At 36.9% G+C, this 25,086-nt stretch overlaps 1 protein-coding gene across 8 annotated transcripts in view; it reads left to right on the forward strand.

Moving 5' to 3' along the window:
* Nucleotides 1-25,086, forward strand: part of CASK (calcium/calmodulin dependent serine protein kinase) — a 365,729-nt gene that overhangs the window by 299,826 nt on the left and 40,817 nt on the right. For all 8 annotated transcript variants that reach the window (XM_043458309.1, XM_043458311.1, XM_043458313.1 and 5 more), the window contains exons 12-15: nt 3,745-3,822; nt 6,722-6,802; nt 12,120-12,308; nt 20,962-21,040. In XM_043458309.1, the coding sequence (XP_043314244.1) occupies nt 3,745-3,822; nt 6,722-6,802; nt 12,120-12,308; nt 20,962-21,040 (427 nt within the window). The remainder of the gene's footprint in view (nt 1-3,744; nt 3,823-6,721; nt 6,803-12,119; nt 12,309-20,961; nt 21,041-25,086) is intronic.

Genomic DNA, 25,086 nt, shown 5'->3' on the forward strand with positions numbered 1-25,086 from the left:
TTCTCTGATAATGAGTGATGTGAGCATCTTTTCATGTGTTTGTTAGCCATCTGTATGTCTTCTTTGGAGAAATGTCTGTTTAGTTCTTTGGCCCATTTTTTGATTGGGTCATTTATTTTTCTGGAATTGAGCTGCAGGAGTTGCTTGTATATTTTTGAGATTAATCCTTTGTCTGTTTCTTCATTTGCTATTATTTTCTCCCAACCTGAGGGCTGTCTTTTCACTTTGCTTATAGTTTCCTTTGTTGTGCAAAAGCTTTTAATTTTAATTAGGTCCCATTTCTTTATTTTTGTTTTTATTTCCAATATTCTGGGAGGTGGGTCATAGAGGATCTTGCTGTGATTTATGTCAGAGAGTGTTTTGCCCATGTTCTCCTCTAGGAGTTTTATAGTTTCTGGTCTTACATTTAGATCTTTAATCCATTTTGAGTTTATTTTTGTGCATGGTGTTAGAAAGTGTTCTAGTTTCATTCTTTTACAAGTGGTTGACCAGTTTTCCAGCACCACTTGTTAAAGAGGTTGTCTTTTTTCCATTGTATATCCTTGCCTCCTTTGTCGAAGATAAGGTGTCCATAGGTTCGTGGATTTATCTCTGGGCTTTCTATTCTGTTCCATTGATCTATATTTCTGTCTTTGTGCCAGTACCATACTGTCTTGATGACTGTGGCTTTGTAGTAGAGTCTGAAGTCAAGCAGGTTGATTCCTCCAGTTCCATTCTTCTTTCTCAAGATTACTTTGGCTATTCGAGGTTTTTTGTATTTCCATACAAATTGTGAAATTATTTGTTCTAGTTCTGTGAAAAATACCGTTGGTAGCTTGATAGAGATTGCATTGAATCTATAGATTGCTTTGTGTAGAATAGCCATTTTGACAATATTGATTCTTCCAATCCATGAACACGGTATGTTTCTCCATCTGTTTGTGTCCTCTTTGATTTCTTTCATCAGTGTTTTATAGTTTTCTATGTATAGGTCTTTTGTTTCTTTAGGTAGATCTACTCCTAAGTATTTTATTCTTTTGTTGCAATGGTGAATGGTATTGGGGAAACACACATTCTTGCCACAACATACACTGCAAGTGCGGGCTGCCCTGCTATTGACCTCTCACCCTGCCATCAAGGACTGCCCCAGGCAGCCTCCAACCAGGAAAGATGCTCTTTATACTTGGGACCCCAAACACCACATGTCAGGCAAAATAGGGTGCTGGGATGAGTATGGAAGGACCAATTTAGCTACCTGTCAGCAAGTCCTAGAGGGATGGCCTGGCAGCTTAGCTGTGGGCTTTAGCTGAAAGTCTAATAAGACAGCAGGCCAAGTCCCCAAACCCCATCATTCTAAGTATACTTTGTATATGATAGATGGGGGCAGGCGACAAAGGGTGGGTAATAAACAAAGAGAGCCCACCTTTGTTCTCAAGATTCACTCACCCAAGGAACCACATTGTAAGACCAAGCCAAAAATAAAAAGCCTCCAGTGATAGAGTGATTCTGGGAGCTTGGAATTTTTGCTGCTTTGTGAGTTAAAAACTAATGTGCATTTATTAAATGTGTAAATAGAAATTAATCATGGTTGAAATTTTTGAAAGTAACATTAGTAATAGTCTTTGGTCAGGTAGGGCTTCCCTGATAGCTCAGTTGATAAAGAATTTGCCTGCAGTGCAGGAGATCCCGGCTTGATTCCTGGGTTGGGAAGATCCACTGGAGAAGGGATACGCTACCCACTCTAGTATTTTTGGGCTTCCCTTGTGGCTCAGCTGGTAAAGAATCCTCCCGCAATGCTGGAGACCTGGGTTCGATCCCTGGGTTGAGAAGATCCCCTGGAGAAGGGAAAGGCTACCCACTCCAGTATTCTGGCCTGGAGAATTCCATGGACTGTATAGTCCATGAGGTCACAAAGAGTTGGACACGACTGAGCGACTTTCAGTTGGTCAAGAAAAAGGCAAGACTCTTTATGGTAAAATTAGGCATTATAAAAACATTGTAATTATAAATGACAGTGCCGACAACTTATAAAGCTTCAAATTAAATTTGGTCTGTTTTTAAACAGCATTCAAGAGTTTTAAAACTCTTTTCATTATCCATGTATATTTTTTATTTTGATTATTAATATGATGACATGTCAGGTGATATTTTAAGTGTTAGCTATTTTACAGCCTGAGCTACCAGGGAAGTCTAAGTGTTAGCTATTTTAAATGTGGTTTTTTATTTTTAACTTACAATTCCTTACTTTTGGAGGGTTGGGTTCTTTTCCCCTCCTACTTTTTATTGCAGATGTACAGTATTTAATTTGTCTCTATAGACTAGTCTGGGAACCGACACGGTATATAATATTATTTCTATTGAAAAATAATATTCACTGGTTCCAAATTTCAGAATTCACAATCTTTACAGATGAAAGCCATTCAGAGGACAGAGACTGCGTTCATGTATTCTACAGGGATTTGAGCAAACATTTATAAATGAGCCACATATTGCTAGTTCTCTAAATGTTAATATAATACTTTAAATAGACCAATATTTTACTAGCCTTCTTTTTTTTCCGTTTATTTTTATTAGTTGGAGGCTAATTATTTTACAATATTGTAGTGGTTTTTGCCATACATTGACATGAATCAGCCATGGATTTACATGTGTTCCCCATCCCGATCCCCCCTCCCGCCTCCCTCTCCATCCCATCCCTCTGGGTCTTCCCAGTGCTTCTTACATTATTTATTTAAGCTCTAATTTAGTAGTACTTTCTTAATGCTGACATTTTCAAATGATCACTGCTATATCTTCACATTGCTATCATTTATTTATTTGTCCTATCTGTCTGCCTGTCAGTCATTAGGAATTTTTATGTATGGTATGGCTCAAATATTTACAAGTCGTAAAGTTTTGTCTTGCATCAGTATAAACAAGTCTAACTGTAATCTGGAGAATGTTTACAATATTTGACCTCTGCACTGGCACTGGTACACGTAGAAGGAGAGGAAAGAAAAAAAAACCAAAACCAATCCTCCAAAACCCCCCACCTATTTTAGAGAAGTTAGGAAATAGAAGTGGCAGACTAGCCAAGATCATTTTCAGCTTTTTACTTTTCAAAGCAGACTGCTGAATGAGATGTTTCATCTGAGGCAGAAAGTAATATTTTAGTTGCATTTCTATACTACAGGCATTTTTCTCTAAAAAAATTTCTTCAGAAAGTTAAATTTTGGATCATTTAGATTTGTGGAGTTTTTAAAATACCGATTCTTTTCAGTGTCTTCTTGTAATCTATGAATTTACAGGTTAAAAAGGAAAAAGGTTTGTGTCCTTAATTTCTTGCTGAAGGATGCCAGCACTGATACTGTTAATGAACAGCCCTAGTAAAACAAGTATAAACCTTTCATGAGAACATTCCTTCCTAGAAGGAGTTGGGTTTGCCCTTTCCCAAGATTTAGATTTCTGTGAAAATTCCTTCAGACATGTCTTGGCCAGAAAGCATTCTTTCTTTCTACTCTCTATTCATCTTATTAAATGTCGCTTCTATCAGAGGGAAAAAATGCTGTGATTACTGAAATATTGATGATTTTTTAAAAGATAGGCGTAGCACTCATCCTGACAAGTCTCATTTGAATGAATAAGAGATTTAAGAAGAACATCCCACTGCAGTCATCAGCATGCCTTTTTAAGGGGAAAATATTGTTTCGTGAGATAATAAATATGAAGCTTTGAATTTTAGCCAAGAATTATGAATGTTGATTGGATATTCTCCTTTGCTTTTAGCTGTATGACAAAATTAACACGAAGTCTTCACCGCAAATCAGGAATCCTCCGAGCGATGCAGTACAGAGAGCCAAAGAGGTAAGTGATAAGTATTTTGTAAATGTATTTGGGTTTCATATGTGCACCTTTAATGAAAATGTTTCTGCCACACAGTAAGTGGCAGTTTCCTTGAAGTCACAGCTGGACTATAATACTCAGATTTAGTATTTCTAAGTTTATCACTGAGTATTTACATACAGAAGAGAAAAAAGAAATCTCAGCAGCAACGTTGCCTAGATTTCTAGTTCTGGTTCTGCTATGTAAACTTCAACAGGTTAGCATATTGATTTTACTTCTCTTTTTTAAAAAGAAGGTAAAAGTTATTTTACCACACTTGGTGGAAATAGATGTGCTGTGTAAATTTGGGTTGCTTTTTTTAAGGTGGTAATATTCGAAAGTTAATTAAATATTTACAGCAGCTAACTTCAGAGAGAAGTCATTTTTATAAATTGCCAGTTAATGTACATCTTTCACAAACTTTTAACTTTTTTATTATAGAAACATGATATTGCAGAAAGTTTGGAAAGTAGAAATTCACCTATAATCCCATCTCCTTACACAGTAATTTTCATTTTCACTTCCCCTTTTCTATTCACTATCATTTGCATATAAATTTTTTGTAGTTACAATCAAAATGTATCTTTCTGTTGAAAAGTGAAAGTGTTAGTCGCTCAGTCGTGTCCGACTCTTTGTGACCCCATGGGCTGTAGACCACCAGGCTCCTCTGTCCATGGGATTTCCCAGGCAAGAATACTGGAGTGGGTAGTCATTCCCTTCTCCAGGGGATCTTCCCGACCCGGGGATCTTCCCGACCCAGGGATCAAACCTGAGTGTCCTGCATTGCAGGCAGATTCTTTACCATCTCAGCCATCAGGGAAGCCCCAATCTTTCTTTTAACCTAATGTAATTTAATAAGCATTTTTCCATGCTTCTACTTGGTCTTTGTAAATAAGTTCTAATATTGGCATAGTTTTTTCTTTGCTATTACTAAATTATAATGAATTAACAATGCCTCCATTGTTAGACACCTAATGAGATTTTTTTTTCACTTTTTGATTTCATAGAAGTCTTTATCCAAAGAAATATTTTCCTTTGAAAAAGATTATTTTTCTTATAAAGTGAATTACTATGTGAAAGAATATGAAGACCTAATTCCTTCCCGATCAGATTTTAAACACAACACCTGTACTGGAAAATATATATTCACTGAGAAGCAAGACCAAGGAAATAGAGGTGGCAACAGTCAGAAGAGACTCTCTCTAAATTAGGAGACCACACTGCAGTGCTTAAAATCATAGGCTGTGAGAGTAACAGAGAACCAGAGAGAGTATATTGTTTCATCTTTTGTTTGGTAAAAAACTCAAAGCATAAAATACACCAAAGGAGAATTGGCTTATTATCATTAAACAATATGAATTAACAACCTAATCAGCACGAGTTAAGAGTACATTTCGATAAGAAAGGGATCTTGTAGTTTTCATTGGTTTGTTCTTACCTGAGGAGGTGATTGAGTAGCACTAGCTAACATCTAATCTTAGGCTAAGTGATCTCAAAACATCCCTTCCTGCTCCAGTTGTAGGACTCTCAAAGGCAAGTCAAGAGACTCCTGGTGGGTACATGACTTGCATGCCCCTGACAGCCAGTACTGCTTCAGCAGTCGTTGATCAGCTTGACTTTTTTTTTTTTCTTCATTTATTTATATTAGTTGGAGGCTAATTACTTTACAATATTGTAGTGGTTTTTGCCATACATTGATATGAATCAGCCATGGATTTACGTGTGTTCCCATCCTGAACCCCTCTCCCACCTCCCTCAGCTTGGCTTTTAGAATTGAGTGCACTGTGTATAACCACTCTGAATCCAACTATCTATAATTAGAACTGCAGTAATGGGTTTCCTCTGAAAAGGAACAGAGGACTTCCCTGGGGCTCGTGTCACATAATCAAATTTTAAATGGGTAAACTCCATTCTACTGGTAAAGGATCTCTTTTGAAGAACAATTTCATTTGAAAACCATTTAAACCTGTACAGAGAAAATGTTAGCAACTAATTAGTGAAGAAAATACGAGTGAAAAGAGGAAAGTTTTTGATTGTGTCTTTTTTTTTTCAACTATTGGTGGTGGTGGTTTAGTTGTTCAGTCAGGTCCAACTCTGCTACGCTACAGACTGTAGCCTGGCCTACAGGCCGTAGCCTGCCAGGCTTCTCTGTCCATAGGATTTCCCAGGCCACAATACTGGAGTGAGTAGCCGTTCCCTTCTCCAGGGGATCTTCTCAACCCAGGGATCAAACCTGGGTCTCCTGCATTGGCAGGTTGATTCTTTAACACTGAGCCCACTGAGAACTCTTTCATGCCCTGGCAATTAATTCTAGGAACCATTGCCAAGACGCGGTTTTATCTATGTGAGGAGATGAGTGTGGAGAATAACATTGATTCTGTCAGGCTACAAGGGAAAGTATTTGTGTTTCTCTTCTTTATTTTCGTTTGAGCCTTTGCAATTTTAATCTTTCTGAAAGGAATGGACAGTTTTGTTAATTATAAAAGAAATCTGTTATCAACTTGTACTACAGATTCATCTTGATGGTAAGTTTGGAAAAAGATTTGTGGAGACATTTTCCCATTAAGTTTAATTAAGTTACCTAGGCCTGTAATAAATTTATATTACAGGCTTGTCATTTTGTTTTGTATTTTTCAATAATCTTTTGAGTTATAGTTGGGTAATGAAGGCAGAGACTATTACAGCAATTTGTTTTATTTTTTATTACCACCAATGTAGTTCCTATGTATTAATAACTTTGAATAAAATGATGAATTTTTTCTAGAATAATTATTTTGCCTGCCATAAAAATTCATTCATACTTTTTAATTTAAAAAGAATTCTATATTTTCTCAATCTAGCATCTTCTTCACACTATTTTATATCTTGCTTGTTTTTTTAGGTATTGGAAGAAATTTCATGTTACCCTGAGAATAACGATGCAAAGGAACTAAAGCGTATTTTAACACAACCTCATTTCATGGTGAGTAACAGTTAAACTTCTGTAGAAATAAAACCTCACTTTCAAAAGAGGGTTTTACTAGTTCTTATGAAATACAGCCATCTTCATCAAATGTGCTTTCAGCCATATGTCAGAGTGTTAAGATTACAATACCAGATAATACCAAATTGTAAAGATGCTATTTGCCAACCTCATGGAGTTGGAATAAGAATTAAGTAGATGATACATCTACTGTGCTTTGCACAGTGTCTGATATATCCTTGATGCCTAATAATTGTTAGCTAATGAATATTATTAGTTACTCCACAGTATCTGTCATGTCTAGGGCACAGTACTCAGTAAAACATTGAATAGATTAGGAACTTGCCCATTTGCAGATAAGTTAGTCAACTGACTGTTCTGTGCAGTGTGTTTTCTGCAGATAGAAGCCTGTACATTCTGGACAGATGGGTCTATCTGTAAATTGATAAGTAACCCTCAGCTCAATTCCGAGAATGATGTAGGACCATTGATATCAGTAGATCTTTCAGATTTGAAGTAAGCTAAATAAAGAAAATAATATATACCCAAATAAAATCATTTTTTTAAGGTTAAGGTTTTCTTTTTCCCAAAACCATTAAAGCTAAGACAGCCCCATCTCTCACAACTTACCTAACTTCGAAGCCTTGGTTTATTTTGCTTTTCTGACATCAGAGAGAAATTAATATGTGCATTGCTATTAGTAAGCATTTTCAGAAATAGTAAATAGTTCTTGTAATTTCCTGGCTCAGGCAGATCTGCTGGAGAAGGGATAAGCTACCCACTCCAGTATTCTTGGGCTTCCCTGGTGGCTCAGCTGGTAAAGAATCTGCCTGCAATGTGGGAGACCTGGATTCGATCCCTGGGTTTGGAAGATTCCCTGGACAAGGGAAAGGCTACCCACTCCAGTATTCTGACCTGGAGAATTCCATGGACTATATAGTACATGGGGTCACAAAGAGTTGGACACAACTGAGTGACTTTCACTTTCACTTGTAATTTCTGAACACCCAGCTAGATGCTTAAAAGACATTTTCATTTACTCATCAAATATGTAAATGCCTACTGTATGCCAGACACCGTGCTGGGCACTAAGGGTAGTGGTGAATAGGATCAATGAACTTCCATTCTAAGTGGGGCATGGATAGGTGAACTAGAGACAGACAGTGAGCCAGTGAACAAACAAGATAAGTTCATATAGTGATAATAACTATGAAAAAAAGACAGGACAATGGGGCAGAGATGATAGTAAAGGAGAAGCTATTTCAGAGAGTCAGGAGAAAGGCCTTCTGAGGAGTTAACATGTGGGCTGAGACTTGTTTTATGAAATAATCAGCTTTCTGAATGTCCAAGCATGGGGAAGAGCAAATGCAAAGGCCCAGAGGCAGGAAAGAGCTTCACAGGGTCAGAGTACAGAAGAAAGGCCATTGTGGCTGGGATATAGTAAACAAAGGGGAGAGTGGCAGAGGCCAGACCACAAAGGGCCTTCAGGGCCATGGTAAGGAACCTGGATTTTCTCCTGATTGCACAGGTGACAGTGACTGCAAGCAGGAAAATATTGTTAGACCTGTGCTTTTTTAGAGGTTGCTAGAGCTGTTGTGTAGAGAATGGACTGTGGTGAGGATAAGAGTTAAGAGAGGGAGACCAATTAGGAGGCTTCTGTGAGGTGGTAGAGGCTTGGAGAAGGATGGGGCTGATGGAAAATGAGCAGACTGGGATTCTGCTTTAGAGATGGTTGAACACGGACTTGTTGATGGCTGAGATGTGAGGTAATGTGATTAATTACATTTTACAGTTCAGAGAGGAAACTGTACCCTAGAAAGGCTAAGAGGCTTGCTTTAGGTCACCTACCTAGTAAGTGGCCTCATGGAGGTTCAAAATCCAGATCTTTCTGACTCCAAACGCTGTGCTCTTAAATGACTTGTAACAAGGATTGATTTTCCTATAAACTTAATTTGAACTCAGTGGTCATTCCCAAATAAGCATATGTTTGGATAATGTTCTGTGTGGGAGGTATAATTCTGAGCTGTATATACTATGTTAAACTTTTAAATGCTAGAGCTTTCTATTTTAAAAGCATTTTAAGATCATGATTTCAAATTTTTGGTATTGTTAAAGAAATAATAATAAAGGAAAAAAATTTAATTTATAATTTTTATTATACAAAGTTTGGGAGTTGTTCTTAGTGTATAATTTTGTACTTATTTCTTCAATTATTTGACTTTTTCTTTGCTTTCTGATCATTAAAACATGAGGATTTAATATTGGGTTACCTTACATTTAAAAATACAGATACTTATAAATATTTATAGTAATTAAAAGAAGAAAGTATAGGTTTAAATGATTTTTTAAACTCTGTACTCAAGAGGTCATGATAAAAAATATTAGCACACTATCCTTTTTCAGTTATTACATTTTAAAGATAATGGTTTTTTTTAAAGAGAACAGATCCTTTGCTTATTGCATTTGTAAAATATAAAACATTAAGGATAAAGACAGTAAACAGAATTGAATGTCTATGCTTTGATTTTTTTTCCTTTAAAATTTTATGTCCTAAATCTTATTTTTTGAAATTTGTATCTTACTTTCTCAATAAAAACAAGGTGGTTATAATCACCTTAGGTTGACTTGAAAGTTTCATTATTGAGTGATAAATTTTATGATTTGTAATTAAGAAGCCAGAAGAACCACTTTCAAACCTAAAATTTCTTTTTCCTGTCAATTTTAAATGAATTTTTCCCACTCTAGTCTGAAGTTCTTAGTTGTCTTGTCCATGTCCCTTTTACATACAAAACATAAAATTGTCTTTTTCCTTTTACATGATTCTTCTTATGTAATTAAATATAATAGCTATTTCAGCTTAGTAACAATTGCTGAATCACCTCATAACATACTTGAAGAAAAATATTCAAACTCTAATTTCTCTATTTTTTATTTGGCATACTCTTTTAATGACGTTTTTGACAATCTGTAAGTGGCCCCTTTTTTTGTTTGTGTATGTATTGGATAAAAGTTTCATTTTGTGGTAGCAGTCTTTTACAGTAGCAAATAAAAGTTAGTATCAAGTATGACCTCATTTGGTGATAAAATTTAAGGATTTTTCTCTTACAGTTCAAATTTGGTATTTTTGTGATTGTGGGCTTATCCTTCCTTATAAATAAAACATTAATACAAGTGTTTGCTTATATAATTTAAAAGGATGGATAGAAACTGTTTGCAAAAAACAGTATAAACACTTTTTCCAACCCATGTAACTAGCATTTTCCTAATGAAACTTGGTTCTCTGTTTACCTAGGCATATATCCTCCGGTCATACAAGGCATATTTTTTAAAATTCACTGTTTATAGAAAACGCATCTATAATTAATGCATGCGTGCTAAGTTTCTTCAGTCATATCCAACTCTTTACAACTCTATGGACTGTAGCCATCCAGACTCCTCTGTTCATGGGATTCTCCAGGCAAGAATACTGGAGTCGGTAGCCATTCCCTCCTCCAAGGGATCTTCCCAATCCAGGGATAGAACCCACGTCTCTTATGTCTCTCACATTGGCAGGTGGGTTCTTTACCACAAGCACCACCTGGGAAGCCCTATAATTAATACAATGAACCTGATTTTAACAGATGAAGTTTTTCAGTTCACCTATAATTAATTTTTGCTTTCTGCGTTAAATCTTAGTCTCTTAAGAGGCTATAATTAAACCAGCCAAAGAAGGATTTCCCCACACAGCACAGCCACCACCACTTTGGCCAGGGGTACTCATGTAGGGTGTAGCCAGGACACAGGTCAGGAAGCCCAGGTCCCCAGGGCCACTGTGGAGGCTTGCTTTCAAACTGTGCTACTTACTGTCCCTCGGAGCCTATACCAGCCCTCTGAGATCTTGCAAATATCTGCCATTTCTATTATAAATTCAGATGGGTATTGAATAGAGCATACACTCTATTGATGACTAATCAACACCATCATCAACACATTGTTACCTTATTTTTGCCTCATATATATAACTGAAAAGTGAAAATAGCCGAGTCATGACTTTGGTAAATCTTTTAATTAAATAACTTGAGATGCTACAGGTTATGCTGTGAAGGCAATTTTAATTATGTTTCATTATCTCAGATATTTCATTACCCTACAGATCACAGATTAAAAAAGAACTGAATTTATAGTTAGCTCACAAGAAAACATAATGTATAAAGTGCCAAATACGTTGATACTCAACTGTAAAATTCTCTTTGAAGTAGAAATGCTAAAATATTTATTCTTATTAAAAACTTTCTTATGATGGCATGAAATGTACAGTAAGTGGAAGAATAGCCTTTTCAGGGGAACAAAGGATGTTTATTACCCAGTTTCACCAAGAGGACATATGGAGATATCAACACAAAGAAATCACTTTGCAAAAAGAAGTCATGATAATAACTGTCAGCTTATTTTTTGTTTAGTGCTCCAAAAAGTAGAAATGAGCAAAAACAGTAACTAGGTTTAAGATTTTGAGCTCCATATCATGTGATATTTGGGGAAATTACATTTCTTCAGATACGTTTGTATGTGGCTTTATTTCTTTTACTAAGTCGTACATTATAAATTATCCTTTGCATTATATAGCAGTTATTGTTAATACCACTGGTAAAAGATATTTGCTCAAGGCACCAATTATTGCACTGTTTCTCTTTAAATTTGTTTTCATTTTAAGCCCCAGCACAAATTTGCCAGCTCTATGTACAAAAGATTCTTTCTGCTCAATTATTTCAAATTGTGTTATGTCAGCCTTTAATTGAGCAAGTTAGTTGGACATTTTTTTAGAGCATCAGACAACACCTCTTACCCAGATAATGAACAAACACATCCATTCATTGATTGGCTCACTCATTCTTTCCTTTGTTCCTTCATTTTTAAAACTCCATCTATCATGATTGTGCATGCTCAACTGCTTCAGTCATGTCCGACTCTTGGTGACCCAAGAGACTGTGGCCCGCCAGGCTCCTCTGTCTTTAGGATTCTTCAGTCAAGACTACGGGAGTGGATTGCCATGCTCTCCTCCAGGGCATCTTCTTGATCCAGAAAACGAATCCCTGTCTCTTATGTCTCCTGCTTTGGCAAGCAGGTTCTTCACCACTAGTGCCACCTGGGAAGCTCCATCTGTCATGATTATGTGTCAGAAAGAAATTATGGCATGGTTCTATCTAGGTGTAATGTGCTTTAAATTCTCTTTAGATGAGAGATACCTTTGAGAGGCAAAGAATAATTTTATATGTGTTTATGTAATAGACTCCTACTGAAACAGTTCTATTATTATTTTATTTCCCTCATAAAATATCAGGCCTTACTTCAGACTCACGATGTAGTGGCTCATGAAGTTTACAGTGATGAAGCGTTGAGGGTTACACCTCCTCCCACTTCTCCCTATTTAAATGGTGATTCTCCAGAAAGCGCAAACGGAGACATGGATATGGAGAACGTGACCAGAGTTCGCCTGGTCCAGTTCCAAAAGAACACAGATGAACCAATGGTAAGTGGAGGGGGGGAAATCTCCTGTATTCTCATAAAATCCCAGCATGAGTTCGAGCAGCTACCTTCAACCTATACTAGTAGAGGTGGGGAGGAAAGGAGGGTGCAGAGAATTTTCAAGAAATCAGTTTCCAGATCCTCATTTCAAGGCCACCACCATACCCCCGCCCCCACTACCCCCACCTAAAATTGTCCTGCCTGACACCGTGCCTAAGGTGTGTTGGCTTTCCTTCCCACCTCTCCTTACACAGTTGCTCTTCAACATCAACAAAAAAAGGGCAGACCTGATATATTAGTCTAGCGTGTAAAGACCTCTGGGACAGCAGAGAAAGGGTCCAGTGTGAAATACTGGAATTGGTGTTGAAAAGGTGAATGTCTCAAATTCCTTTTACAAGTTGATTGGTGTCCAGATCTTTTGCCTTCAACAACATTAGAGGAAGACTAATTGGGAAGACATTCAAAGAATTGAGTGCCATTGTTAAAGTTGCTTCCATTCACACCTACCTGTTTAGTATGAATTCACCATCTCAGTTCTTAGGTGTAGCATTGGAATAGAACTGATGCTGAACCCTGCTTCATCCTCATAGAATTTACATAGACTGGGAAGATCAAGGAAAGACTCCTTGATGTTAACTGCACAGAGGGGGCAGTGAGAGGGGAGACCATCCAGCCAAACAAAGTAGCATATGCAGAAACCTGCTAGTGAAAGGCTCTTAGCCCAGTTTCAAAATGGAAAGAAGGCACCACAGCTAGACTGTAGAAAACAAGATGTGTGTCAGGAAGAGGACCTCATAAGTATTGATTTTGTTATCTCTTTTAAAAACAGAGGCTATTAAAGAGTTTTAAGTGGGGAGATAAAATCAGATTTTCATTTTAGAAATAAGCACTCTGGAAGATGGATTAGAGGGGGACAAGAGTGGCTAGGGGGAGACCAGTTAAAAGACTGTAACTGCAGTAATACATGGGAGAGATGATGGAGCTCTGAACGAGAGGGATGGATGTCGAGTGGAAAGAAGGGAATAGATTCAATAAAAGAGTAATTCAGGAGACCTTGAGAATGGATTGACAATGGGGACTGAGGCAGAAGCAAGTGTCTAATATGACCCTAAGCTTTAGGTTTTTCACAGCCAGATGAACAGTGATGCTACCCATTGAGACTGGAAGTATTGGGAAAGTTCCAGTTTTTAGGAGGAATGATTTCTTTAGGAAAACATTCAAATGTATGTATTCCTATCTGCTCCTCAGAGCATAGAAAAGGGATACTGGGATATAGGAAAACAGATTACTTAGGAAAGTTGCCCAGTTGCTTTCCAGGTTAAAGGAAGAATTACAGAGCAGTGATCCTATGATGGCAATTTCCAGAAAGCCCTCAACCCTAGACATTCAGGTTGTAATTCTCACTTATTGTTCTTTGCCAGTTAGACTGTATTATCTCAGTACTTACAGCAGACATGGGACATGCACGTCACCTCACCCCTCTGGTGCTCACCAAGCAACTCTTTGACTTAAGAGTCCAGGCAGTAGCAGCTTTGGGTCCCTCAGGCAAATCACTTCGTGTCTGTGGAGGCCTCATTTTGCTCATACTTTTCTTAGCAAGTATGACCAAAAGTGTGCTTCATTTCTACCTACCCAGATCCTACCCAGCTCTGAAAGTCTAACACTCCCCTCATTCATTTCATACATTCGTTCACTCATTTAGCAAATGTTTTTAAGTACCTACTATGTGCAGAAAAGACCCTGGTGCTGGGAAAGATTGAGGGCAGGAGGAGAAGGGGGTGGCAGAGAGTGAGATGATTGGATGGCATCACCGATTCAATGGACATGAGTTTGAGCAAACTCTGGGAGATAGTGAAGGACAGGCAAGCCTGGTATGCTGCAGTCCGTGGGGTTGCGAAGAATCAGAGAAGACAGCGGCTGAACAACAAAAATGTGCAGATGACTGCATGCCAGTGACGTAGTGGCAGACAAGACATTGCCCCTTCCTGAAACTCAGTTTCCATAGGGCTACCTACTTTTTTTTTGGCCATTCTGTGCAGCATGCAGGCTGTTAGTTCCCCAGCCAGGGATAGAACCTGCCCCCTCTACACAGGAGACACAGAGACTTAACCACTGGACCACCAGAAAGTCCCAGGGCTCCCTACATTAAACAAGTAGATATGTACTTTAGCACAGTTTGTTTAACAGGTGTGATTATGACAGAACTATAGGTAAGGAAAGGCTGTGTCAGAGAAGCAGGAGAAGGGGTGATGTTCAGCCAATCAGAGTAGATAAGAAAGTGGAAGGGACCACAAGAAGGAGGCCCAGGGATTTCCCTGGTGGTCCAGTGGTTAAGTCTTTACCTTCTAATAGAAAGGGTGCAGGTTTGATCCCTGGTCCGGGAGCTGGGATCCCACATGCCTCATGGACAAAAAAACCAAAACATAAAACAGGAGCAATATTGTAATGGATTCAATAAAGACTTTAAAAAAAGAAGAAGGAGGAGGAGACCCAGAAGTGTCTTGTGATCGTCATGTTCTAAAGCAATCCAGTGACAGTTGCTTGATGTTCTGTATAAAGGTTAACTACATTAGAAACATAGACTGAGTAAAAGCATAAATCTGTACCCCTGAGTTACATTTTTCTGCATGCATAAAATAGCCTTGAGTCTTCCCCAAAAGTCTCCTTAAAGAAGCCCTTCTCTCTTCCATCTTCTATGATCCTAGTGAAGGTGTGTAGTTCTTCTCCCTTTAATTGGTTGCCATAAAAATGGAAATTATTTTATCTGAAATATATTTTCAGGAATATAGTTTTCTATAGTTTTACATTTAATACAACTTCATATGCTTATTTGTCCTGTTAAAAAACATAGTATCATGTAGCATATACTTATATGATTTCTTTTGCTTTTTGGACCTTCTAAAATATATCCAACTATGTATACTAGGTCCATCCCCCAAGGGTGATATATTCACATTACACCCTTGTTTTCCCATTTTTAACATCACACTTTTAATTATTTCTCTATTGACTGGGAAACTCCCATAGTTGCATGTGTTAAACACTGAACTTCAAATAGCGTAGACAGTTGGGAAGAGGCTTATGTAAACAAGGAAAAGCCAGGAGTTTATAGCAAGCTGGGCTAGGTTCAGCAGTAGCTGGGCCAAGCCTTTCCCTGGAATTTGGGAACTTGTGAACAGAGAAAACATGAGTCAGTTCTTCTCTGCAGAGAAACGTTTGAAGCAGACAAAATAATAAATATTAACTTCGATTGATTTGAGGTGAGCTTTCCCTGGCCATGAGAGGAGACAATGGGGTTGCAAAGAGTCAGAGATGACTGAGCAGCTGAACAACGATGTGCACGTGACTGCACTGCATGCCAGTGACGTAGTGGCAGACAAGACATTGCCCCTTCCTGAAGCTCAGTTTTCATAAGGCTGCCTACTTTTTTTTTTGTCTGTCTATCTCATTCACTTCCATGCCTAGCAGAGTATCTGCCATATAACAGGTTCACAGTAATATTGGTTGAATGAATATGCTAATTTGGTAATTTCAAGAATGGAACCCTCATTGTACTATCATTTCCCTTATGAAATTAGATTTGACTTACACATTAATTTACAGCATTTTTCCAGGAGCACCTCTCTTGGTAACCATATGTGCTGACTGAATGTACAAGTTGGAAATGAAACTTGAGCAGTACAGTTGAATGTGGGACTAGAAACATTTGGGAAACCAGTTTCTTTTTAATTGCTTGCTTACCACTTCTAAGAACCACAAAATAGGAACTGTGCAAAGTTATATGTTGTAGAATTGTACAAATTCAGGTAGGGTCTAGATTATAAAGTCTCAAATATTTTCATGGAACTTTCTAACAGAGTGCTATTTTCCAGTGAAGAAGATAAGACAGAGTCCTGCTACCCCCAATCATCTCAAATTCAAGACCAGTTTTCACTGAGGGAGCTTGTTAAAATATAGATCTGGGCTCTATTCCAGACTAATCCAAAGAGTGAAATTAAAAATCAGTATTATCTAAAAGGTCTCCATGTGATTCTTCGAATCAACCAAGTCTAGTACAAAGATATGTTTATGAAAGCTTGTCTTATAATGGTGAATAACTGGAAAGTAAGAGTTGTAATCGGACTTCCCCAGTGGTCCAGTGGTTGGGAATCTGCCTGCCAATGCAGGGGACATGGGTTTGATCCCTAATCCAAGAAGATTCCATATGCCATGGGGCAACCAAGTCCATGCACCCCAACTACTGAGCCCACGCTCAAGAGCCTACGAGCCGCAACTACTGAAGCCCTGCTCTATAAAGCCCGTGCTCCACAACAAGAGAAGCCACCACGGCGAGAAGCCCACACACCACATCTAAAGAATAATCCCCCCTCACCACAACTAGAGAAAGCCTGCATGTAGCAATGAAGACCCAGCACAGCCAGTAAATAAATAAATATTTTTTAAAAAGACCAGTCCAGAAGGCTTGTAATTAAAGACAAAAAGTTGTAATCTATTCCATAGAATAGTATTCTGGCATTAAGTATACAGAGGTTCCACTTCTGAAAAAGAGTAGCAGGGAACAGATTTACCTTCTCACCTGAAACAACAACAACAACATAAAAGAACACACAGAACAATGAAAGAACTGTTGTCAAGATATTGGGCATCTGGCAGCAAAGGACAGTGATCCCTAAGAAACAGGAAGCAAATAAGGGGAGCCCAGTGATTGTCCCACCTTACTGACATGAGAGAGTTTCCAGGCCACAGCATGGTGAGGGGAAACTGAGGCAGAGCAGGCAGACTCCCTGAGGACACAGAGCTGAGAGCCTGGGAAGACCAAAGCAGTAACATTCATAGGACAGAGTGCTGAAGTGGAGAGAGCTGCAGAGAGAGAAAACTCTAGAGGGTCCCCCTCATGTATTTATCTGAATAATGATCTGCACGTTTATGACAGGAACCTACTCAGAGCCAAGGAAAGGCCATCCAAAAGGATTAGAGGGAACAGTGCCCGACCCTCACTGTCTGTTCCCACCACCCAGACTACAAAAACCAATTCAAGGAGCATTGTGTGGAATGCTTAGGAAGGTCTTGCCTCAGTAATGAGGAATTATTAGCCCTAGACAGAGAATTGCTCCAGACCCGCCTTAACAAATCCTGAAAGCAAGGCCCAAAGGATCACTCTTTCCAAATAACTGAACTACATCCCAGGACAAAGCTTAAGAATATAGAAATAAAAAAAATAACTGACAGCAGTATTAGAATTAGCAGGAAAATTGCACTAGGGGATTAATGGCAGTTTAGACATTTCAGAAGAATAAAATTAGATTAGTGAACTCAAAAGACATAGCAATAGAAACTACCCAAAACAAAACACAGAAAGAAAAAAGAACTTTGAGAAATGAAAAGAATATCACTGAGCTGTGGGACAACTTCAAGCAACCTAATATTTGGTCCATTAGAATCTGAGGGAGAAGAGGATGAGGAAGAAACAAAATGTTTTTGAAGAAATAATGGCTGAAAACATTCCAAATTTGATGAAAACTATAAATCTGCAGATACAAGAACCACAGTGAACCCCAAGCACAAGACACATGAAGAAAACACCACCAAGGTACATCATAATCAAACTGTTTAGAACCTGTGATAAACAGGAAGATCTTAAAAACAGAGATAAAAAGGAAATGTTATATACAGGGAGACAAAGATAAGAGTGATATCAGATCTCTTATGATAAACAGTATAATCAAGAAAACAATAATTTTAAAGTACTGGGGGGAGAAAAAACCTCTCAACTTAGAATTCTAAACCCAGTATAATTATCTATCATAAAATAAAGGCAAACTATATAGAACAAGATGGAGTTTCAAAAAAAACTAAAATATAGAGCTACCATATGACCCAGCAATCCCACTCCTAGACATATATCTGGAGAAAACCATAATTTGAAAAGATGCATGCACCCTAGTGTTCATTGTAGCAATATTTACAATAGCCAAGTCGTGGAAGCGACGTAAATGTCCATCAACAGAGGAATAGATAAAGAAGATGTGATATACAGTGTGTGTGTGTGTGTGTGTGTGTGTGTGTGTGTGTACTAGAATATTGTTGGAATTTTGAAATATTACTCAACCACAAAAAGGAATGAAATGGTGCCATTTGCAGAGATGTGGATGGACCTAGAGACTGTCATACTGAGTGAAGTCAGAGAAAAACAAATATAGTATCACTTATATGTGGAGTCTAGAAAAATGGTAGAGATGAACTTACTAGCAAAGCAGAAACAGAGTCACAGATGTAGAGAACAAACTTATGCTTACCAAGGGGGAGAGCAAGATGAATTGGGAAATTGGAACTGACATATGTACACTAATATGTATAAAATAATTAATGAGAACCTACCATTTAGCACAAGGAACTCTACTTGATGCTCTGTGGTGACCTAAATAGGAAGGAGATCTTAAAAAGAGTGGATATATGTATGTGCTATGCATATTATATGTATGTGTATATATATATGATTCGCTTTGCTGTACAGCAAGGAACTAACACAACGTTGTAAAGCAACTATACTCCAATAAAAATCAATTTAAAAGATAAAATAGTATTTAAAAAAAATAATTTTAAAAAGGCAAAATAAAGACATTTTCAGACTTACCAAAACAAAAAGAATTCAATAGACTTACAGTGTAATAAATGTTAAAGGATATCCTTATCATTTAAATCTCTCTGGAAGGTAAATGGAAGTCTAAACAAAAATAGTAGCAATGTGTTTGGGATTTTTTAACATGTAAAAGTAAAATATATAACAGCACAAAAGTCAGAAGGAAGAAAGTGGAAGTATACTGTTGTAAGATTCTTATAATACATTTCACATGGTATAATATCACTTGAAGGTAGACTGATAAGTTAAAGATGTATGCTATAAACCCTAAAGCAACCACTAAAACAACAAAACAATTACAGCTAATAAAACAGGAGGGGAAAATAGAATGAAAATAAATAAACTAATCCAAAAGAATGCAGAAAAGGGGAGCATTGGAGAGATGGGACAAATAGAAATCAAATAGCAAGAAGATATGTTCATCAGTAATCGGTAATCATATTAAATATAAGTTGTCTAAATTCTCCCAAATTAAAAAGTAGAGATTGTCAGATTGGGGTATAGGAGGGAAGCAAGACCAAATTATATATTGCCCACAAGAAATGCTTTATAAATAAAAACAAATCATTTTAAAGGAAAAGACTAGAAAAAGATACACTATGATGACATTAATAAAAAGGAAGCTGGAATGACTATATTAATATCAAAGTATATTCTCAGGCCACAATGGAATTAAATTAGAAATGAATAACAGAAAGATGTCAGGAGAAATCCCCAAGCACTTAAAAACTAAATTATACAATTCCAAATAACCCATGGATGAAAGAAAAAATCAAAAGAGAAATTTTAAAGTATTTTGAAGTGAATGAAAATGAAATCACAACATACCAGAACTTATGGAATACTGCTAAAACAGTACTTAGGGAGAAAAGTGTAGCACTAAATACCAGTCTTTAAAAAAAAGAAATATCTTAAAACAACGACCTCAGCTTCTACCTTAAGAAACTAGAACCAAAAAAAGGAGCAAATTAAACCCAAAGTGAGTAAAAGAAAAGAAATAATAAAGATCGAAGTGGAAATCAATGAAATAGAAAGTGAAACAATAAAAAAATCAATAAAACAAGCTTTTCCTTTGACAAGATGAGATCAATCAGGTGTGGGGGTGAAGACACTAATTACCAGTATCATGCATAAGAGAAGTGACATTACTACAGATCCTACAGATATAAAAAGAATAATAAGGAAATATGGTAAACAACTTTATGTCAATAAATTCAACAACCTAAATTAAATAGACACATTTTTTTGGGAGACAAACTAGCAAAACTCACTTTGGAATAAACTGAATTGCCCTATACTATTTAAAAATCGAAGTTAGTTTTTTTAAAAATCCCTCAAAGAAAACTCCAGGCCAAAATGGCTTTACTGGTAAATTCTACCAAACATATAATAAAGAAACAGTACCAATTGTACACAGACTCCTCCCAAAACATTGAAAAGGAAAGAATTCTCAACTTACTATTTTTGATGAAAAGGAGGAAGAGGTATAATAGCTACTAGCATTACCCTGATACCAAAACCAGACATTTTGCAAGTAAAGAAAACTACAGACCAGTAACCCTTCTGTATTTAGATGCACAAATTCTAAACAAATCCATACCTCAAAAAAGAAAAATACATCATGACCAAGTGGAGAATTAGCAACATGGAAAATACTTACAAGATTAAAAAGCATTATATAAAATATATGTATGCTAAAAAAAAGTATAAAAAATTTAAAAAATAAATTAAAAAAACAAAGAAAAAAAAGAAAAAAATTTGTTTAAGATTTAAAAAAAGATAAAAAAGAACAAAAAAGCTAAAAAAAAATTTTTAAATATATATGTATGCTATTGTTAGAGTAACCAAAATATCAAAATTAATATTTCTGTCATGGCATAGTGGAGTTTTCTCCTCCATTTTCCATATTTTCTTTAATGTTTTCCTACTTTTGTAGTTAAGGTTATCTACAGCATAATCACAGATATAAAAAGAATGCCCTCTCATAGTAATTCTATTTTTGCTTAACTTTTTACAGGGAATCACTTTAAAAATGAATGAACTAAATCACTGTATTGTTGCAAGAATCATGCATGGGGGCATGATTCACAGGCAAGGTAAGTTCCATATATAATTCTTTCTTTCCTACCTTAGATTTTTTTTCGTATAGTATAGTATTTTATGATCCATATAAAAAATGGCGGGAGAGGGGATCAGGATGGGGAACACATGTAAATCCATGGCTGATTCATGTCAATGTATGGCAAAAACCACTACAATATTGTAAAGTAATTAGCCTCCAACTAATAAAAATAAATGAACAAATAAATAAATAATGTGATGAATATGAAAAAAAATCAGTTTGATTGATGGTTTATATAAATGATTTATCTGTCTTTGGTTTTAATCACTGTTGGCCTCCACTCACTTGTATTCATTTCCACATGCTTCAGTTATACTATACAGCTCTGTTGCTGGAGCATCTCTGAGTTACTCTTTAGATCCTGACTTATTAGAGGCCATGGGAGATAAACTGAAGTATCATATGGGTCCCAGGATATATGGAAGACATCTACCATGGGATATAAGATATATGTATATATACTTGCAAAGTTAAATGACAGTTGACTACTCTAATTCATTCAGGAATGTGATATACTATTTATAAATTAGGAAATTAGAGTTTGATAAATAACAATATAATATTTCAGTGATAAAATAAGAAAGATCAAATCTGTGATTAAGTTCTTAACACCTGCTACAGTAAATGCAGTTGAGAAGGGAATTCACTGAGGACTGAAGTAGACAAAAAATGATTTTTTGAGAAAGTGGAACTACTGTTAACTCTCCAATGGATAAGATTTGGACATGTAGGTTTAGGTTCCTCTTTGAAGCAACTGTGTTATATGCATTAGTATTTAGAGCCTGATCCAAAAGTGATTCTCCTGTCCAAAAATTAAACTTCCTTTCCTTGAGATCGTGTTGTACATGTGCTTAACACCTCTTTCCTTCTCCCTGTAGAGCAAGAGGTAACACCATCAGCCTTTTAGTGCCTTCTTGTCCTCTTTAGAGATGACTGCTTATGTACACAAGATGCCCAGCATTTTTATTCTGTCCTATTTTAAATCCACAAATTTGAAATTATCTTAAAATACATGACCATTGTTGTTTGAATTTACATAAATGTTTAAATTTTATTTGTTCATTATTCCTTTTGCATTGCAGACCATCCTTTGGTGAGCATTTTTCGTTCTTCCTAAACTACATCCTTTATAGTTCCTTTAGTGTAGTCTGTTGTTGATAAACTCCCTCAGGTGGTGTTATCTGTAAATATTTCATTTCCACCTCAATCTTGATTACTTTTGCTGATAGCACAATTTTAGGTTAATGGTTACCATTCCATTTTCTTTTGGCATCTGTTGTTTGATCTTGAGAAGTCTGGTGACACTACAATTGTCCTTGCTTTGTAGGTGATCTCTCCTTTCCCCCTGGACTTTTTAAGCTCTTTGTCTTCGATGTTCTGTAGTTTTACTACCTCCTGGCATGGCTTTCTTTTTATTTATCCTATTTGGGATGCATTATTCTTCCTGGAGCTGTGTGATCATAATTGCATCATTCAAGAAAATTTGAAACCATATTTCTTTTTTTTTTCCATTTATTTTTATTCGTTGGAGGCTAATTACTTTACAATATTGTAGTGGTTTTTGCCATGCATTGACATGAATCAGCCATGGATTTACATGTGTTCCCCATCCCGATCCCCCCTCCCGCCTCCCTCTCCATCCCATCCCTCTGGGTCTTAAGGAAGCTGTGGTACATATACACCATGGAATATTACTCAGCCATTAAAAAGAATTCATTTGAATCAGTTCTAATGAGATGGATGAAACTGGAGCCCATTATACAGAGTGAAGTAAGCCAGAAAGATAAAGACCAATACAGTATACTAACGCATATATATGGAATTTAAAAAGATGGTAATGATAACCCTATATGCAAAACAGAAAAAGAGACACAGATGTACAGAACAGACTTTTAGACTCTGTGGGAGAAGGCAAGGGTGGGATGTTCAGAGAGAACAGCATTGAAACAAGGATACTATCAAGGGTGAAACAGATCACCAGCCCAGGTTGAAACCATATTTCTTAAAATATTGCCTCTTCATTTTCTCCATCATCTCCTTCTGAACTCTAGGTAGATGTGTGTTAGACATTCCCTCCATATCTCTTAATATCTTTTTCATGCTTTATTTCTTGTTTCCTATCTTCCTTATCTCCTTATTTCTCTGACCTGCATTCTAGTTAATTTATTTGGTTATGTCTTCCAATTAGCTGAAACTCTTCAGCCATATCTGAACTCCTCTTCAACTCATCCATTCATTGACTTATGCTACTGATTATATTTTTCCTTTCTAGAAGTACTAGTCACTTGTTCTTATTCTTATTTTCAGATCTCTCTGTTCACATCTGATAATGTCTTGTTGCATGCTCATCCTTGCAAAAAAGGTCCCTTTCTTTTTTTTTCTTTAACATATAGCTATTTTATACAGGCATACCTTAGAGATATTACAGACTTGGTTTCAGACCACTGCAATAAAAGGAGTCACATGAATTTTTTTGTTTCCCAGTGCACATAAAAGTTATGTTTGTACTGTGCTATTACCTACTAAGTGTACAGTAGCATTATGTCTTTTAAAATGTATATAATTTAAAATTACTTTATTACTAAAAAATGCCAACCATCATCTAAGCCTCAGCAAATCATATTCTTTGCTCCTGGTGGAGGGTATCGTCTAGATGTTGATGGCTGCTGATTGGTTAGGGTGGTGGTTGCTGAAGGCTGAGGTGGCTGTGGCAGTTTCTTAAAATAAGACAACAGTGAAGTTTGCCTCATTGATCTACTCTGCCTTTCACAAATGGTTTCTTTGTAGCATGCACTGCTGCTTGATAGCATTTTACCCATGGTAGAACCTCATTCAAAACAGGAGTAAATCCTCTCAAACCCTGCCACTGCTTTATTAACTAAGTTTATGTAATATTCTGAATCCTTTTGTGCAATTTCGTTTGCCATCTTATATAAGCGTGGTTCATAACACCCCCAAAACAGCAGAGATCACTCATCACAGATCACCATAACAAATATAATAATGATGAAAAAGTTTGAAATATTGTGAGAATTACCAAAAGGTGATACAGAGACAGGAAGTGAGCAAACACTGTTGGGAAAATGGCGCAGACAGACTTGCTCAACACAGGGTTGCCACAAACCTTCAGTCTGTAAAAAATGTGGTTATCTTTGAGGTACAGTAAAGCAAAGCACAAGAAAATGAGGTATTCCTGTAGTCTATATCTGACCATTCCAGCATCTATCCTCCTTGAGGATCTAAATCTATTTCTTCTCTTTCTGATGACTCACATAATAGTTTGCCTTATTGTATGTTTGGTGATCTTTGATTATAAGCTTATTGCTTGCTCAAATTAGTAGAAGTCCTAGGAGCCTAAACTGGGAATACTTTCCTCCAAAAACAGTCTGTTCTGTGTTTTACCAGCTGCCACAGAGTGCCACTGAACTGGGTCTTGACTCAGAAGGCAGCCAGCAGGCAGTGCAGCAATGGCATCTACCCCTCCCACTGGTTTCATTCCATCTTGATTTTGCCACCACTCTGGATCCAGCTCACTGGGTTCTTATCTGTGGACGGGAGAGTGGGGATGGAAATGGGAAGTATTCTTGGGGATTCACATTCATTTTGTGAGACCTGTAACACTTCAAGGGGTGAGCCCTACACGGGATATAGTTGTAAGAGAGTCTGTGAGTGCCTAATCCACCATATTGAAGACAAATGTCCCCAAATTTTTGTTTTATGTTTTATTATGTTAACTTTCAAACATGGTTAGAGAGAACAGTGCAGTGAGTTCAAATAGAGAAAAGTGGAAAGAATAGTGCAATGATCACCTACGTACGAATAACCCAGGTAGAATTATTGTTGATTCATGACCATGCTGATTTCACCTGTATTTGCCCTACTGCCCCTGGATTACTTTGAAGCAAATACAAGGCTCTTTATTTATCTGCATTTTAGTGTGTATGTCTTAAAGATACCATGAGCTTTTCATAATGAAGTCAGGTCAATAACTAAACGTGTAAGCAATTCATAAATAAAGCA

Source organism: Cervus canadensis, chromosome X (assembly GCF_019320065.1).
Source record: "Cervus canadensis isolate Bull #8, Minnesota chromosome X, ASM1932006v1, whole genome shotgun sequence".
In the NCBI taxonomy this organism is placed as follows: domain Eukaryota; kingdom Metazoa; phylum Chordata; class Mammalia; order Artiodactyla; family Cervidae; genus Cervus; species Cervus canadensis.